The 15,286-nt window shown below is 38.7% G+C and overlaps 1 protein-coding gene across 1 annotated transcript in view; it reads right to left on the bottom strand.

Moving 5' to 3' along the window:
* Positions 1-667: 667 nt before the first annotated feature.
* The window catches only part of MYL3 (myosin light chain 3), a 35,489-nt gene continuing 20,870 nt past the window's right edge, over positions 668-15,286 (bottom strand). The window contains exons 2-7 of the mRNA XM_084510857.1: positions 14,368-14,395; positions 9,154-9,303; positions 7,843-8,016; positions 5,968-6,045; positions 4,299-4,334; positions 668-1,519 (exon numbers count right to left, since the gene is read on the bottom strand). Coding sequence (XP_084366983.1) covers positions 4,306-4,334; positions 5,968-6,045; positions 7,843-8,016; positions 9,154-9,303; positions 14,368-14,395 — 459 coding nt within the window. The 3' untranslated portion in view covers positions 668-1,519; positions 4,299-4,305. The remainder of the gene's footprint in view (positions 1,520-4,298; positions 4,335-5,967; positions 6,046-7,842; positions 8,017-9,153; positions 9,304-14,367; positions 14,396-15,286) is intronic.

The raw sequence follows: 15,286 nt of genomic DNA, 5'->3' as shown, positions 1-15,286 counted from the left end.
GGTGATGTATTTTCTTGCCTCTTAGTTGCATCTTCATGTACAGTTAACACCTTTCTTTCCTTTTTTTTTCCTAGGAACAGATTTCCACTTGTCAATCTCCACTAGAGTTTTGAATTCCCTTTAGCATTTTATTATTATTATCTTAATACTACATTTAATTTTCTAATTGCAGAATTGCTATCATGATTATTTATATGTACATTTTATTACAGGTTGTGTATTATGTGTTTGATAATTTTGTGATCTCTCATACAAGTACTCTGGTCCTTTAGTAGTGTTCCAATGACTATCTTTCCTCCACTAAGTTTTCAAGATGTCTCTTTTAACAATACATCTTGCTTAAATGGAGTGTTGTTAATTTGGATTTTTTGTTATTTCCTAATGAACTGTACCAGCTTCAGTATTCTTTTATTTTTTTCCCACCAAAGGACATAATGGTTGATTTTAGTTGTTGTTGTTGTTGTTTTTCCTTTTCAAATGATTCTCCCCCAGCAAAATGAGCCAACTTATTCTGTTTTTTTTTTTTTTGTTTGTTTGTTTGTTTGTTTGTTTGTTTGTTTTCATGCTTCTCAGTTTTCCTTTGCCTCTACTGAGGTTTTTCCCAAAAGCATTTTTTTCCTATTTCCCCTTTCCTCACACAGACGCAGAAACAACAATGAAACCAGGAGACAAATAATCCCATATTTTAATGCACGAAGCTACAGGACTGAGACGTATATCAGAACAATTTCCAGTTTGTATTGGGAAAGACATTTTACTCGTTTCATAAGCCAGACTGTTGAAATGGGAAGATATCCTTGTGGAGAACAGAGAAGGGATCCATTTTAGCATACATTTCATACATCTTTGTTTTTTGTTGTTGTTGTTGTTTTGTTTTGTTTTTCCTTTTACATCACACATATTAAAGGTGGTATTTTCCAAAGCTGAGAAACGTATGAAAAATTTTGCATTTGTTGCTGATTGATGGATATTCTATTTTTGCCACTTTTCACCAAAGGCCAAGAGTATTCCTTGCACTCATGAGATTTACACAGTTGTTCTAGTTTCTTTTCTCCCTTACTCTCTTACAGATGTTTTTTTTTACAAATGTAATAAAAACAAAAAGAAAGGTCCAGTTGTTTTGGAAGGAAGAGAGGAAGGGAGAGAATGGTATAGAAGTGACAAATACATTTTTTGATTGACTTAGTGACAAAAATTTGCTCTCCCTTTTCTCCCCTCCCTCTTAAAAAAAATTGCTGTTTATATTCCATAACAGAAAAAAAAATAAAAGACAATGCCCAGGTATTCAAGGTTCAGATTCCATGCTTCTGCAGTTTCCTGAGTGTATTGAATCTCCACAAAGGCCATCCTCTTCCCATGAAGAAACAAGACAAAAAAAACAAAAAACATTTATCCAAATAACTTCAGGGACGGTACATTTTGTAGCTCTGTAATGGGAATCTGGGCTGAAAAATGAGAAGACATTCCAATACATCGAAATCCAAGGCCAGCATCTGGGGTTCTCAGTGCCTGTCTTGTCCTAAAATTGAAGTTATTTTTAAGCATCAGAGGAAGAAAACGGAAACAAACACTATCATGAATCAGCCTTGGTCATCTTAATATATCTGTAATCAGCTTATAGGCAGCATGGCCTGCAGATGAGAGTCTCTGCCCTATGAAGATGCCAGCTGACCTCAGAGATCACACATGACAAAAAATCTATAGTCATTCCCAACCCTGCAGTCTTAACCTCAACATGCAAATGACGGATGAAACATGGGAAGCAGTAATATAGAAAGGTGATAGAAACGTGCCAGATGTGAGGCTAGGGTAAAGACTTAGGTTTACAAAAATAAATAAATAAATAAATAAATAAATAAATAAATAAACAGTCCACTTCCTGAGCCACTAGACAGTTTATCCTACTTCTATTTAGAATATCCCTACGCAGAAGGGAAATATGCATTAGGCTCCATGGAAAATTTTCCTTCTTTGTACTGGCAGCTGGACTCAGCATCTATGTCTCGTGTTTGAATGAGGTGACTCACTCTGCATGCTCCATCTCACTGGATCTCCTTTAAGTCTGGAAACTGAGCCTTTCTGTAGGCATCCTAAGCTGATGGGAGCCAAGGAAGATGATGTCAGCCAGACAAATTCTGGCATATTCCAGGATTTCTCCTACAGTCACATGAGTTCAAGCCACAGAGCAAAATTCACGTCCCAACACCTTGGCACCTAGAGACTCCTGAGATATTCCAGAGTACCCTGCCTGGCCTCCAGTTGTTATTCCAGCAGACACAGATCTGTCGTGGGCTCTGAATCATATCTGTGAAGCCATGGGTATCTCAGTCACTTGGAATATCTCAAACACCATGAACCTATAGGTGTGACACTAATTGAGCCACTGCGAACACAGTGTGGGCTGTCTCTCCACCTGTACTGCTCTGCTACTTGAGCTTACATGTTTAAAGTTAACTAGGGTATTTTTGCTGGTTGTATATAAGTAAAGTCAATACAGTGTAGTCACAATAACTATGCTCAGAAAATAAAGAAACAGAAAGACATAGTTCAGTTCTTATATTAGAATACAGATCTAACTTTCAACTAGTATGTGAACAGACCTGGAAACATAAACCACTATATTATTGAACCGAGAACCATAGTCCGACTTAGTTCAAAGTCAGAGTTTTGGGATTTGTTTGTTATATGCTCTATGGCAAAGGCCATCAGCATTTCAAGGGTAAAGACTGCATTTATCTTCCTCTAAACATGCCAACAGCAACACAACAGGGAGTGGAAGATGTCACCCCTGAAAGATGCTCATCATGGCTGATTGGCAAATCAGTGGCACATTGGTTCTCGATGAATCAGGGAGCTCTCAGCTTCCTCTCCAAACCCATCACAAGCCAAGACACACTTTCTGGACCCTGTTCTGCAGCTCCCAGCCTCTTGCCAACTTTACAGCATAACACTGCTCACTTTTCTTCAGTGGCAGACGCTGCCTTAGGTGATTTGGCATCATAATGGGAATACCCCATGGCAATGGATTTAGGAAAGGATTAAGGATTGAAAATATCTCTAAACAATAAGCAAGGATAATGCTAACTGTGGGAATACCCACTATGGCTGTGGGCCAGTCCAGAACTGAAAACTGGGATCTAATGCTGGAAAACTGTGTGTATGTTCAGAGAAGATAAATGTTTTTAAAAAAGAAAACTGGACCATAATAAGAAAAAGCAGTAAGCTTTTTAGACAGTTTACATTTTGGTCAATTATATCTTGGATCAAATGTCCCAAAGTCCTGGATTTGACTCTTACTTAACTCAGTCCCTAGGGTGCCAGTGAGCATAATCAGAAGTCACCACACAGGAGACAGGTCTCAGTGGGATGGGATAATGTCAGCTCCAAAAGCAAAATAAAACCAGGCCTGGTCAAGACTGAGTAGAAAAATAAACCAAAGAAGAAGAAAAATAACCCAGAATGAATCTAGAGGAAGCCACTGCCTTTTCCACTTTATCAGACACTTTGCAGAATAGATAGAGTCGGTTAACTCTCAGGTCAGCCCTTCCCCAAGAGCTAAACCGAGGTAAACAGTGGCAAATGCCATTTCAAAACAGCTGGCACCTTTTCCAGGAATATAAAAATAAACGGTGACCAGACAATACTGGAAATGAAGTTCAGCTCATTTGCAATGGTGAGACTGAGATACCCTTAATGGCACTGTGGTTTGGAGAACACTACCGAATAAAGTCAGAAGATATGCTGGACAAAGCTCATGTCTTTTCCTGGAAAACCAATCCATTTGCCAGGAGAGATTGGGAGCCAGATTTATGGAAGACCAATAATTACCCTCCAAGAGTAGGCTCAGAGACATAGGCATGCATTACTGCTTATCTATTTGTCTTCATATTTTTTGCCCACTCTTTCTCTAGTCAGCTCGGTTCTATCTCATTGCATTTTTAGGAAAAGTCTAGGAGCAGATCCTTGTAAGTGGACATCAAAATGCAAATCCTTTAAAGTTTCTGGTTAATCATCAGGGAATGGGCATTTTTCTTTGGAAATCAAATCCTTTTAGGATATATTATGTTGAACTTCTAAAACAAAGGTGTCCAGATTCACCAGACAATTTCATAAAGTTTACTGATTTGCTGTGCACTTGATAGGATGAAGAAACTCTTCTATTTTTCTTGATCTACTTCCTTATAGTACATGTTGAAAATATTCACACTCCTGGATTAATCATTTACGCATTCCCCCAGCCTATCTCAGATGCCAAAACCAAAATAATAGGATATGAAAACAGTACAGAAGAGACTTACCTGGTATTCAGTTAGCCATGATATGTTTCACAAAAGCTGGAAACAAGAGAAAGAGCAGGATCATGTATCAACTCCCCTTCATTAAACCCATTAAGGTCCCACATATATCAGTTAAGTCATTATTTAAATTCATTCTTCTTGCTTCCTCTGATGTAATGAAGACATCATCACTTTGTAAATAACACTCCAGATACCTTGGTGCTAAATGATTTGTAAATCCTTAAGATAATATATATTACAGTGCAGGGTAGTCAGCACTAAGTAGCCAGTGAAAAGGAACATTTGTCAACCCATAGCTTGCTTAATCCCTTAGCTCTGGCTGCAGTATGGTACTGTCTTTCCAAAGTATACAACCATGAGAAATTTTGGGTCATCATCTTGCAAGGTTTCAGCACATTAATACTAGGGCAGGGGGCACTGAAAGTAGCTCTGGAGTGAACTTTCAGAACACACAATAGGTCACCTAGTTAGGTATTGTGACTATACCTCTGCAAGTGAATTCAGGCTTAGAAACAAACAAGTCATTTCAAAGCCAAATGGAATTGTTTTGTGATTGTTGTTGATGTTTGGTTGTGTGCTTTTTTTTTTTTTTTTTTTTTTTCTGGTGGTGGTGTTTTTTGGTGTTTTTGTTTTTTTTTTTTGCAAAAGGTTTTGGGTTTGGGTTTGATTTTTTGCATTTTGAAAAAGCATTCATCATTAAAAAAGTACTCATGACTTTGAAATTCAAAAGGAAAGAGAGAAACACTTACTGCAGCATATTTTTTTCCTTCCCAATAATCTGGCTCTACAATTAATTTCTCTGAATTTGCCATAAGTTCACGGGTCTTTTGGGTTGGCTAAATCTACAGATATCTACTTATTGGCTACTTATAAGAGAGGTTTCCCTTGGATCAGATCACTAGCATCTGTAAAACAAAGGAGAGCACCAAGCAAAAACATAACAGACACCATGAAGATGACAGACCAGTTGAATCACCAGACAATACAGCATTCAGTCACTAGGTAACCTTCAAAGAAGGACTCAAAAGTGTACAGTAACATGAAGATCATGTGTTCATGATCTTTACTAGAATATTGTATTGTAATGAAGAGCCTGAAGCAAGTATACTTGCAAGATGCATGAGAGAAACATGGTCCATTTACTCATGAAAAAATCTTTTCATTCAGGTTTTCTACAAGCAGTGAAATAAACTGAAAGGTCTTTGGAAGGTCTTGTAGAATTCCTAGGTCAGAGGACCAATGAAGATCCTTGGATATATAAATATATATATATATTATTTTATTTTATTTTATTTTTTGCTGAGATTTTGAAAGAAAATTTAATGATTTTCTGTAGGGAGCTCTCAACAGAGTACCTGATTTTGAGAAGACAAGGAAATATTGGGTGTAGGTATTAAAAATAGGGAAGAAAAAAAAAAAAAATCAAAATAAGACCTATGCCTGCTTCCTGAAAAGGCCTTGGCTATTCAGCTATGGAAAATGCAAGTAAACTTACTACAGATACAACACATCAGGTGAACTATAGAGTCTCAATTAATCTAAAATCTGGAAAAGCATGCATACTTATTATGGGAGCAAGATTTTCCTTGGATTTAAGTCTTCACAGAAAAAATTGCAACAAAACCTTCTAGTACATGACCACTGTTCAGACCAGACTGGTTTTACCTACCTTCATAGTTGATACAACCATTGGCATCTTCCTGACCAGCCATTAGTTTATCAACTTCCTCTTCAGTCAACCTTTCACCTGGGGGGAAAGCAAAATGACTCTTGAGTACCTCTGAGCCCTTCTAAAGCATTTCTAAAGAACAGTTCAAAGAACCAGAGAATACAAAAGAGTGAGACAGAAATATGGGAGAAATTCTCTTCAGCTAATTTGTGGTGCTGACTGCTAGGAAAGCTTCTTTTGAAATTGCAAACTGAGAAAATTAGATCTGAAAACAGACAGAATAAGTATGGAAACCCACATACTCTTTCTTCTAAGAATAGGCTTTCTCTAAGTGCCAAATCCTTAAGGCTTTTGTCAGTCCTTAACCAAGTCCTCACTAAACAAATTCTCAGTAAAGTCACTCTCTAGTATGCCTATGAGTTTGAGGTTCTGTGATTCTGTGATTCAGGAATATTCCAAGATCAGTTTGGGGATCTCTGAATTGAATGAATGATCCATTTAATTTAATTTAATTATCTAAATATTAGGCACGTATTTACCCATAAGGCTTCATTCTGCTTGAACAGAGGAATCAATCCAATAGAACTCTCTATTCTGATATTAAGCACTGACAAGATCAAATGACTTCTAAAAAGGCATGGGAAACATTTTAAGGTAATATCAGCTGAAATATTAGAAATGAAAATAAAGTTCATTGGATGTGTCCTACTACTTATGTTTTGCTTTTACATCATTGATCTCTGCCACAGAGGAACAAGTCCTCAGCTGATATAAACCTCTGAAAATTCAACTGATTTGTTCAAAATCAAACAGAAAAACATGCAAATTTACAGAATACTTGGTTGTGCCTAGGATTTGAGCAATACTAAAAAATACCATTCTAAATATAATTGTCTTTCAGATTGAAATACTTCCTAAAAATGTTGGAAAATCAGATATTGCCACGTTATTCTGGATTATTGGAAACAGAAGGACAACTTCAAAGTCATTTCTTTTAGTGCAGTGAAACTATCAAAACTGCCAAGAATGGTTACATTGCCTAATGTAAGCTTAGGTAGGATATCAGTCCTGACTTTTTGTTGTTATTGTTGTTGTTGCTGTAGGTGGTGGTGAGGATTTCTTGTTGTTGTCTTGTTTTTCTTTCTTTCTTTTTTTTTTTTTTTTGGTCATCACTGAATTTGATTCCCAAAATGATTCAAAAGTATCAGTGATGAAAATGAATATAACATTACTTTTTATAGCATTATTATTACATATGTCAACAGAGAAACATGTGTCATGGAATGGAAATCCCTGAGCATAAAAGATTTGTCTTTTTGAATCAATATCCCAGGTCAAAACTGATTGCTGAAATCCTTTTATCTAAGTCAAATCTCTTTTAAAATAGGTCATCCTTTTTTAAAAATAGTGGACAAACCCTACTAGAAAAGGCTGATCTTGAGAAATGCTTACTGAATTCAGATGACAACATTTAAGTGCCTTCTAATCCAAATTTGAAACCTGTCATTAAGTTACATTAAATTTTCTGACTGTTATTCATGCTGTTTTCGTCACTATTCATGAAAAACAGAGTTTCTGAAGTCAGGATTTGAGAAGACAGTGAAATACTGATTCCTCCTTTAAAAACAGAGCTTTTGAATTTCAGAGACAATTCTGTTAAATACATGACAGTTTAAAAAGGTGCAGAAAAATGGAGACATATATTGTAGGAATAGATGGGTTTTCCATTGTTTGGATAATTTTATTTTTATTTTTGTCTTTATGTCTGAGGACAATATAATGACTGAAGTCTTGCCCAGTCATTTTGAGCAGAAAAATCGCCACAAGCTGTATGGGAAAGACCTGGGTGATGAAATTGGATAAGGTTCACCTTACCCAGAGTAGCTAAAACGTGGCGGAGTTCAGCTCCCATCACTGTTCCATTTCCCTCCTTGTCGAACACACGCAGACCTTCCACAAAGTCCTCATAGGTGCCCGTGTCTTTTGTCTTGGCAATATGCTGGAGCATGGGCAGGAAGGTTTCAAAGTCAATCATCTTGGAGTTCATGTCTAGAAAGACACAGATGGAAATTAAAGTTTTGGAGGATTCTGGGAGAGCTGGGGCATACACCATGGGCAGGTAACAGGAGTAGGAGAATCATGGCAATAAATTCTGGCTAAAAGTGAGAGAAGCACATAGGAATATTATAAGTACAGATGGAGTAACGGATAGTCAGAGATGGAAAAAGAGTTCCGGCAAGGACAAAAATATGTTTTTAACAGACCAATAAATGGATATCTCCTAGTATCTGACATATGTAAATGGCAAGGACAGAAAGTGGAGTTAGAATTTTAAAGCTTTTAATGCAACATAAAAATATGAACCTAAGCAAAAGACAATAAAAGAGGAGGCCAATCCTGATATGAAATCATCTTTGCTTTACATCTCTGTAAAACAGAGGTGTTTAAAACCATACTGGGACAGGAACTTCAGAGTGAATACAGGATGGCAGGACTGGGTCTGTGAGTCCTGTTTTCCTGATTCTTTGCCTTCCAAGAGCAACACTGGATGTTATAGTCCCTTTTGACTGCTTGTCCCACCCGCCACTGTGCCATTTCCATATCCTGACACATGCCAGTTGTTGAATATGGGCCTAATTGTCAGTTCCCACTAACCTCAGCAAAAGGAAGAGATGGAGAAGTCATCTAGAATATGCCTGAATGTGGATATGGTCCAGGAGAGATTTCCTTTGCTCTGAACACATATCCTGTGCATGGTGAATGTTGAAGAGAAATATAATCGCAGTCATTACAGTGCATCTAACATATACTTTGCTAGAACAAACTGTGTCCTTACTTTCAATCTATCCTTTTGTTTCTTTAGGTGTCTTCAAAGTATCTGAGTTTTTAGTAAACACAAGTGAATGTCTGTCAGCAAAGCAATTTCAAAAGGTGAAAATATGTAATTGTAAAATGTATTAACACACATTGGCCATCAAATGAATTCAGTCTCCTAAAATGAGACAATTATATTGACAGACAGATCTATTTTTTCCTTCACTACTTTTCTGCTACAGATTTTTAGAAGCTGTTCCATACCCTTCAGTGTTTCACATTTAATCTTTCCATTAAAAAAAGAAGACCTCATCAGCTTCATTATTAATTCTTGGAAAGATCTTTTTCAAAATGAAGACAGAGGACACCAACCTTCTGGTTTGGGTCTGCCAAGCACTTTCATGACCTCAGCCTGGGTTGGATTCTGCCCCAAAGCTCTCAAGACATCTCCGCACTGTGCGTATGTGATTTTCATCTCAGATTTGGGAGTCCGGTCAAAGAGTGAGAAGGCTTCCTTAAATTCTGAAAGACAAAAAGATAGAAAGAAATGCATGCCATGTTCTGTCAGATTAAGTCAAAGCAAGCCTAGACCTTCCCCCTAATTAACTCAGTGTAACCCCTTTATTTTGCAATTTGGGAACAAGTTTGATGAGCTTTGCTGTCACTGTTATCAGCAATGTTTGTGTTCCTCCTCCCCTGCATTTTCCGGTTCAACCAGAGAATGGAATCAGAGAGGTCAAATGCTTTTCTCATGGTATTTCCGTCTTAGTGAACATCAGAAAGTGCAGAAAACCTCACAGAGATGGTTGGCCTTGAGATCTTTCCAGTTCAGCAGGAGCAGTGAGGATGGCACAGAATTCAGTAGCAGTTCTGCTCTTGAGCTAACTGGATATTGTATTCAGCATTACACACTTGGAGAGCACTGACAGCCCACAGATGAAGGAGCACCTACATTAGCAGGTAACATGATATGCCATGATCAATTAGTGGAATAATCACACAACGGTATGTTGTTGGTGGGGGAACGTGAATGTATATTGAAAACTTGTAATTGGTCGCTTATGTTTAATAATGCCAAGGAACAGATCTCAAAGAATCCTCTGATTTTTCTTTCTCCCAGCACCAGATCCAATTGTGTCTGGAAAATTCGGGTTTGGTTGTCAGCTACTGAGCCCAGACCAGATCTCATATGTGGAAATGCAATCTTTCTCTCCAGTGCTTTCACACTTGCCTGCTTCCCGTTTTGTGCCCAAGCAGAGCCCTTCCCTTGAAAGACAGCCAGACCTCCTCTGCTACATCTTTGTGGGCATATCCTCGTCTCTTCTACCCAAAGACTGAGTCCTTTAACCCTGCAAGCAGAAATACCCTGACAAGAGCAGTGGCATGGGAGAGGATCCCTGTTCTTCCACTAATTAATGGGGGCAGGCAGAGTGCCAGGGTAGACCCTCAGACACTCGAGTTGCCCAGGTCTGCCTCTCCCTTCTGGAGCTGCAGACACGTTGCAGACAGGAGCAGCTCAGGGTGCAAGCTGCTGTCCTTTACCAAACACACTGCATGGTGCGTGGTCTATGAGTGATCACAAATATCCCTTTGGATTTAAGCTGGGAATCCCTGAATCTGCACCTTGTCCTGCTGTTACTCTTCTGAATTTTTCCTGCCACTCTCCGAACACAAGGCTATCGTTCTTTCCTAGATCTTGACTAATTCATTTATTCAGCCACTTATTCTGCACACTGGATTTTCTCCATCTTTCTCTTCTCGATTCCTTATCCTCTTGATTATTCCCTTCTCCCTGTTCTTTCTTTATCTTCTTATTTCCCTTTCTCCTCCTTTCTTCCAATGCTGCTGTTTTTCCTCCCTCCCTCCTTCCTCCCTTCTTTTTCATTTTTATCATTCCATTCATATCCTATTCATTTCCTTCCTCATCCAATACTTTCAAGGAGGTATCCAATCTTCTCATTTCAGATTAATCAACACTCCCCTTGTTTTCTTTGCATTCTGCTCTCTGCTTTCCCTTGTTTTCTCTCCCTGCCTCTCTCTCAGAGGATCTTGGCCTCCCCTGTCCCCAGCTGGAGCCCAGGTCCCACCAGCAGCCCTCACTCCAGCAGAGGGCAATAGTGGATTTTCAAGGGCTCCTTGCTGACAGGAGAAGGGGGACAGAGCCCACTCTGAGCAATCTCATTTCCTTGGGGGTCTCAGCAGCCAAGGTGGATGGGAAACACAGTAGTTACTCATCTGCCTGCCACCTACCTAATCCAGGATCCCAGCTGCCTGAGCACCCTTTGCTCCACCTCCCAAAGGCTCACAGTTCCTCACAGTCACTGACAGCTCACGTCTCTCTCTCAATTTAAATTCAGACGTAATCATCTCTGACCAGAGCATTGGCCTGTGGGCTTGGAAACTCCATTTTGTCAACATGCAGAAGCCTTTCTGCTTTTATTTTTTTATTTGCTTTTGCATTTGCTGGCTTAATGCAAGTTTCCATCAAAGCAATGAAACCAGCACAGCTATGGTCTCCTTTGTCCTCTCGCTAGCCATTAAACCACTGGCAGGAGCAGTTTATATTTTCATATGCCTAATTACTACCTATCTTCTCAGTTGAATAGCTCATATTCTTCTCTTTTCAGAAGAGGCCAGGAATTCAGTTTAATAAATATACATTGCCAGAACCACTGAACCTCACTGGCAGGGTAGGCAGGAGGAAATGTAAGGATGGATATGTAACACGTGGCTTCACCCAAAGACCATCCTTCCTCCTCTGATGGTAACATCTGGGGGGTTACCCTAGCACTGACTCCTTGCAGCGAAATAAGTCTGGCACAGCAGCATCTTTTCCTTAGCAAAAGAAACAGGTTCACAGTATCCTAGAGGGTACAGATTGGAAAGGCCTTAAAAAAGTGTGTTATCTCTTTGTTCTCCACCATGGAATCAGCAATATCTAATATATAGTGTGGATTTCATATTGAGCTAATTTCAACTGACTAACGGGTAAGTATCTAGTCCTAGTGAGACAGCTAGATCCCCATCTGGTAAACAGAGAGATAATGTTATTATACAGTAGAGGGTTAAAAAGAAAAAGAAATTATTATTATTATTATTATTGTTGTTGTTGTTATTATTATTATTATTATCATTATCATTATCATTATTATCATTATTATTATCATTATTATCATCATTATTATCATTATTATCATTATTAATAAACACCATAAAGGTATGACAGGTGACTTTGACCTCCTGATGACTTTCTCCAAAAAGTTTGACAGACCTAAAAGTGCAATACAGATCTGAAAATGAACTCAGTACAAAAATATTGCAAGTGAAATGTAGAAGAAAGGGAGAGATAGAGATATTGTAAGTCTGAGAAAGGAGAGAATGGGGAGGAGAAAACAAATTGAAAAGGCAATAATCTAGAGCTCCCATGAGTCCCACTTCTCAAGTCTGGCCAGCAGCCAGTATAACAGCTATATATTATGGCAAGTGGTGTTTGTTTCCTGACCTGTGTTTTTAACACAAAATAAAACAGTCTCAAGAACTGGGATGATGATTGCCCACTTCGTAAAACTGGTAGCTCACTTCCTGACAAGGTTTTCAAAGGTGCACACCAGCATAGAGGACAGTGCATGCTAGGGACAACCTGGGAGCAGCTGTGGGCCATGCCACAGATATAATGCCACACCTGAAGCATCTGAACTCTATCTAGGAGTGAGTATCTGTCTATCTTCAAGCAATCTTTGTGTCTCCTCCTCCTGTATGAACCCAAGAACTTTCTAAAGGTCAAGCTAAGGAGAGGAGAGAAAAAAAAAAAAAAAGAAAAAAAAAGGAAAAAAAAAAAAAAAAGAAAAAAAAAAAGAACCAGAAGAGACAGAGAGGAAAGGCATTGAGGAACTGACAGATAAGTAGTGCTTTTCAGCTCATTCCCCAGGTGACATTCAGACCGTTAAGCACTCTTTCCAGTGATTCACGGCAGAACTGATGAAACATCTGTGGGGTTAACTGTAGGTGTGTTTAGTGTCATTCCCTGGTGCTAGTACACAATATAACTTTCTGTTATCCTGCTGTGGCTGACATGCAGGTCTCCCCGCATTTTTCACACGGATGATGTTATCTGCTTCCTGCCTCATGGCTTTCCCTTTGATGCTACAAGGATATCCTATTTCACAAATCCCAGATTCCCAGCTTTGCTCAGTGTGTACAGATACATCACACGGCAGCAGAGGCTGCTGTAAAGAAAGCAAATGCACATTTCTGTTTCTAGAGATATTCTACATCTGCTCCAGACTTTCTACCTTCTATGGCAGCCCTGGAATTGTTCCAGATTTGCCTTTTCCAAGCCATTTCAATGAGCTGATTGCTTTTTTTTTTTTTTTCCCCAGAATTGTCCTATTATTTTCAGAGTTTCTGATTGAGCCTCTAGAGCTTATTCTCCTCAGGGGAGGAGAAATAAAGTATAGACACTAGGAGGGTCCTATCCAATCCCCAAGGCATTGTCTGATCAGCAATCCAGCTGTTCTGTGATGCTGGAATAGCTCAAAGGTTTGTGGCTCAGAACTAGGCCTCTCCTGTCATTCTCCCATGATTTTGGGACTGGAAAAGGGGAAGTTTCCTCAAAACTAGTAGTTGCCTTCAATCATGAGTTATTTTTGACCTGTTGTTAGAAGATCAGAACTAAAGTCATGAAGTGGGGATTGAAAATCCCAAGGTAATATTGGAAGTTTGTAGCAAAGCCTCAGTCTCTGAGGCATTAAGACATTTGGTTCCAGTTCAAAAAATCCTTCCTTCTATATCTCCTTTCTCTGAATCAACCTGACTGGATGGTCTGTGATTTTTTTTTTCATTTGTTCTCATTAATTCATTTTCTGATACCATCTTTCATAGGCTCTACCAAGCTCTTCCAAGGGTTTAGAGACCAAAGCAAAACTCTGCCAGATGTTTGACTCCATCTATCAATTATCCTTTAAGTAACAAGCGGACTGGTAGTTGAGGGAAAAGAGGACAGCTGCAGCAAATAGTGTTCCCAGGACTTCATGCATGAGGTTTCAGTATCATTTTCTTGGGCTGGGGCAAAGGGCTCAGAAACTAATGCTGATGTTTTCCTTTGAAAGAAAAACCATCATCACTGTCATTATTTGATGGTTTCTGGAGAGCTGTCACAAAACTGTAACAAATTAAATTCTGATTGAATACAGGGAAAAGTTCTCAAAAGCATGGTCAGGAGACTTTCTCTTGAAAGTACTTATATTTTATTGGTGGGTTTTCTTAACTAAAAAGCATATCTTTGGACTGAGGTTTGGAGGGGTGAATTGTTTATTTCATTTTTGAGTTTGCCTCCTTGGCAGAGGAGCTGATGTTTCCTTTAGTGAAATAAGTGCCTAATTTGCACGGAGCATGACTTTCCTCCTTTTCCTTTGACCAACATAACAGAGGATTTGGAGGAGGGACAGGATAGGGACAGAACCATGAGTTAAAGCACAGCTATCTCAAGGGAGCTCCAATACCCACACTCATGTACTTCCCAGTGCACTTCAGCACCTCCCAATGATGGCATTTACTCTGCATAGAAGAGAAACAAATCTTCCTCACCTTCAATCTGATCAGGGGTGAATTCAACCTGAAAGAGACAAAAAATAACAAGCAGATGAAAACAGAAAAATGAAGCAAATAAGGAGAGCCCTTGCTTAATATCCCTGTACGGATGCTTGAAATGACGGAGGCATAAATCCAATAAAATAATTTTATAGAACCTGTAGATATCTCTTCTTTCCTCCTCTATTTTTCCTTACCAATCAGCCCCACCTTTAGCACAAAACAGCTGCAGATACCCTTTTTCCATTCTTTTCCTTCTCCTGTGTTTCTTCTGTAACCTCTTTCCCCTATCCTTACTTACTCCCCTACCACTGATGTCCTCTCCAGAGTCCATTGCTATAACCAGTCTGCTGCTGACAGATGTGACAAGGCACAGTTTACCACATATAATTACAATAAATTGCATAAGATGGCTGGAAAGAAAAAATAAAACCCAGACATTAACACCCTAAAGGGAAGGATGGTGCCCTTGGATGCACCCCTTCTAATCAATTCCTTGCTTGTGGATGTGGTCTTAACTTTTTAATATAATATTTACATTATATATTTATATTTTTATATTATATATTATATATTTTTATATTTTTATATAACTTGTGCAGTTTTTACCTCCTTCCAAATAAATTTGTCAGAGAAGCAGGGAGATTGATGCTCTAAAAGAAAAGCTCCACTCCCCCCAGTAAATATTTTTTTCTGCCTACAGGGAGTCAGCTACACCTGTCTCTTGTGGAATATCAACATAATTGGCATCTATGTTGATGGGGATATTCCTGTAAAGCAAGAAGACTGACAGAATGACTTTATGGTAAATACATAGATGAAGAGAAACTGTATTTTGATATGCGCAAATTTGCATGGAAATATACACATATAAATATATTGGGGATCTACTTTTCTTTTTGGAGCTGTCCACCTC

Source organism: Aythya ferina (assembly GCF_964211825.1).
Source record: "Aythya ferina genome assembly, chromosome: 2".
In the NCBI taxonomy this organism is placed as follows: domain Eukaryota; kingdom Metazoa; phylum Chordata; class Aves; order Anseriformes; family Anatidae; genus Aythya; species Aythya ferina.
The sequence above is the reverse complement of the archived record's forward strand: the minus strand, read 5'-3'. Positions and strand labels throughout refer to the sequence as shown.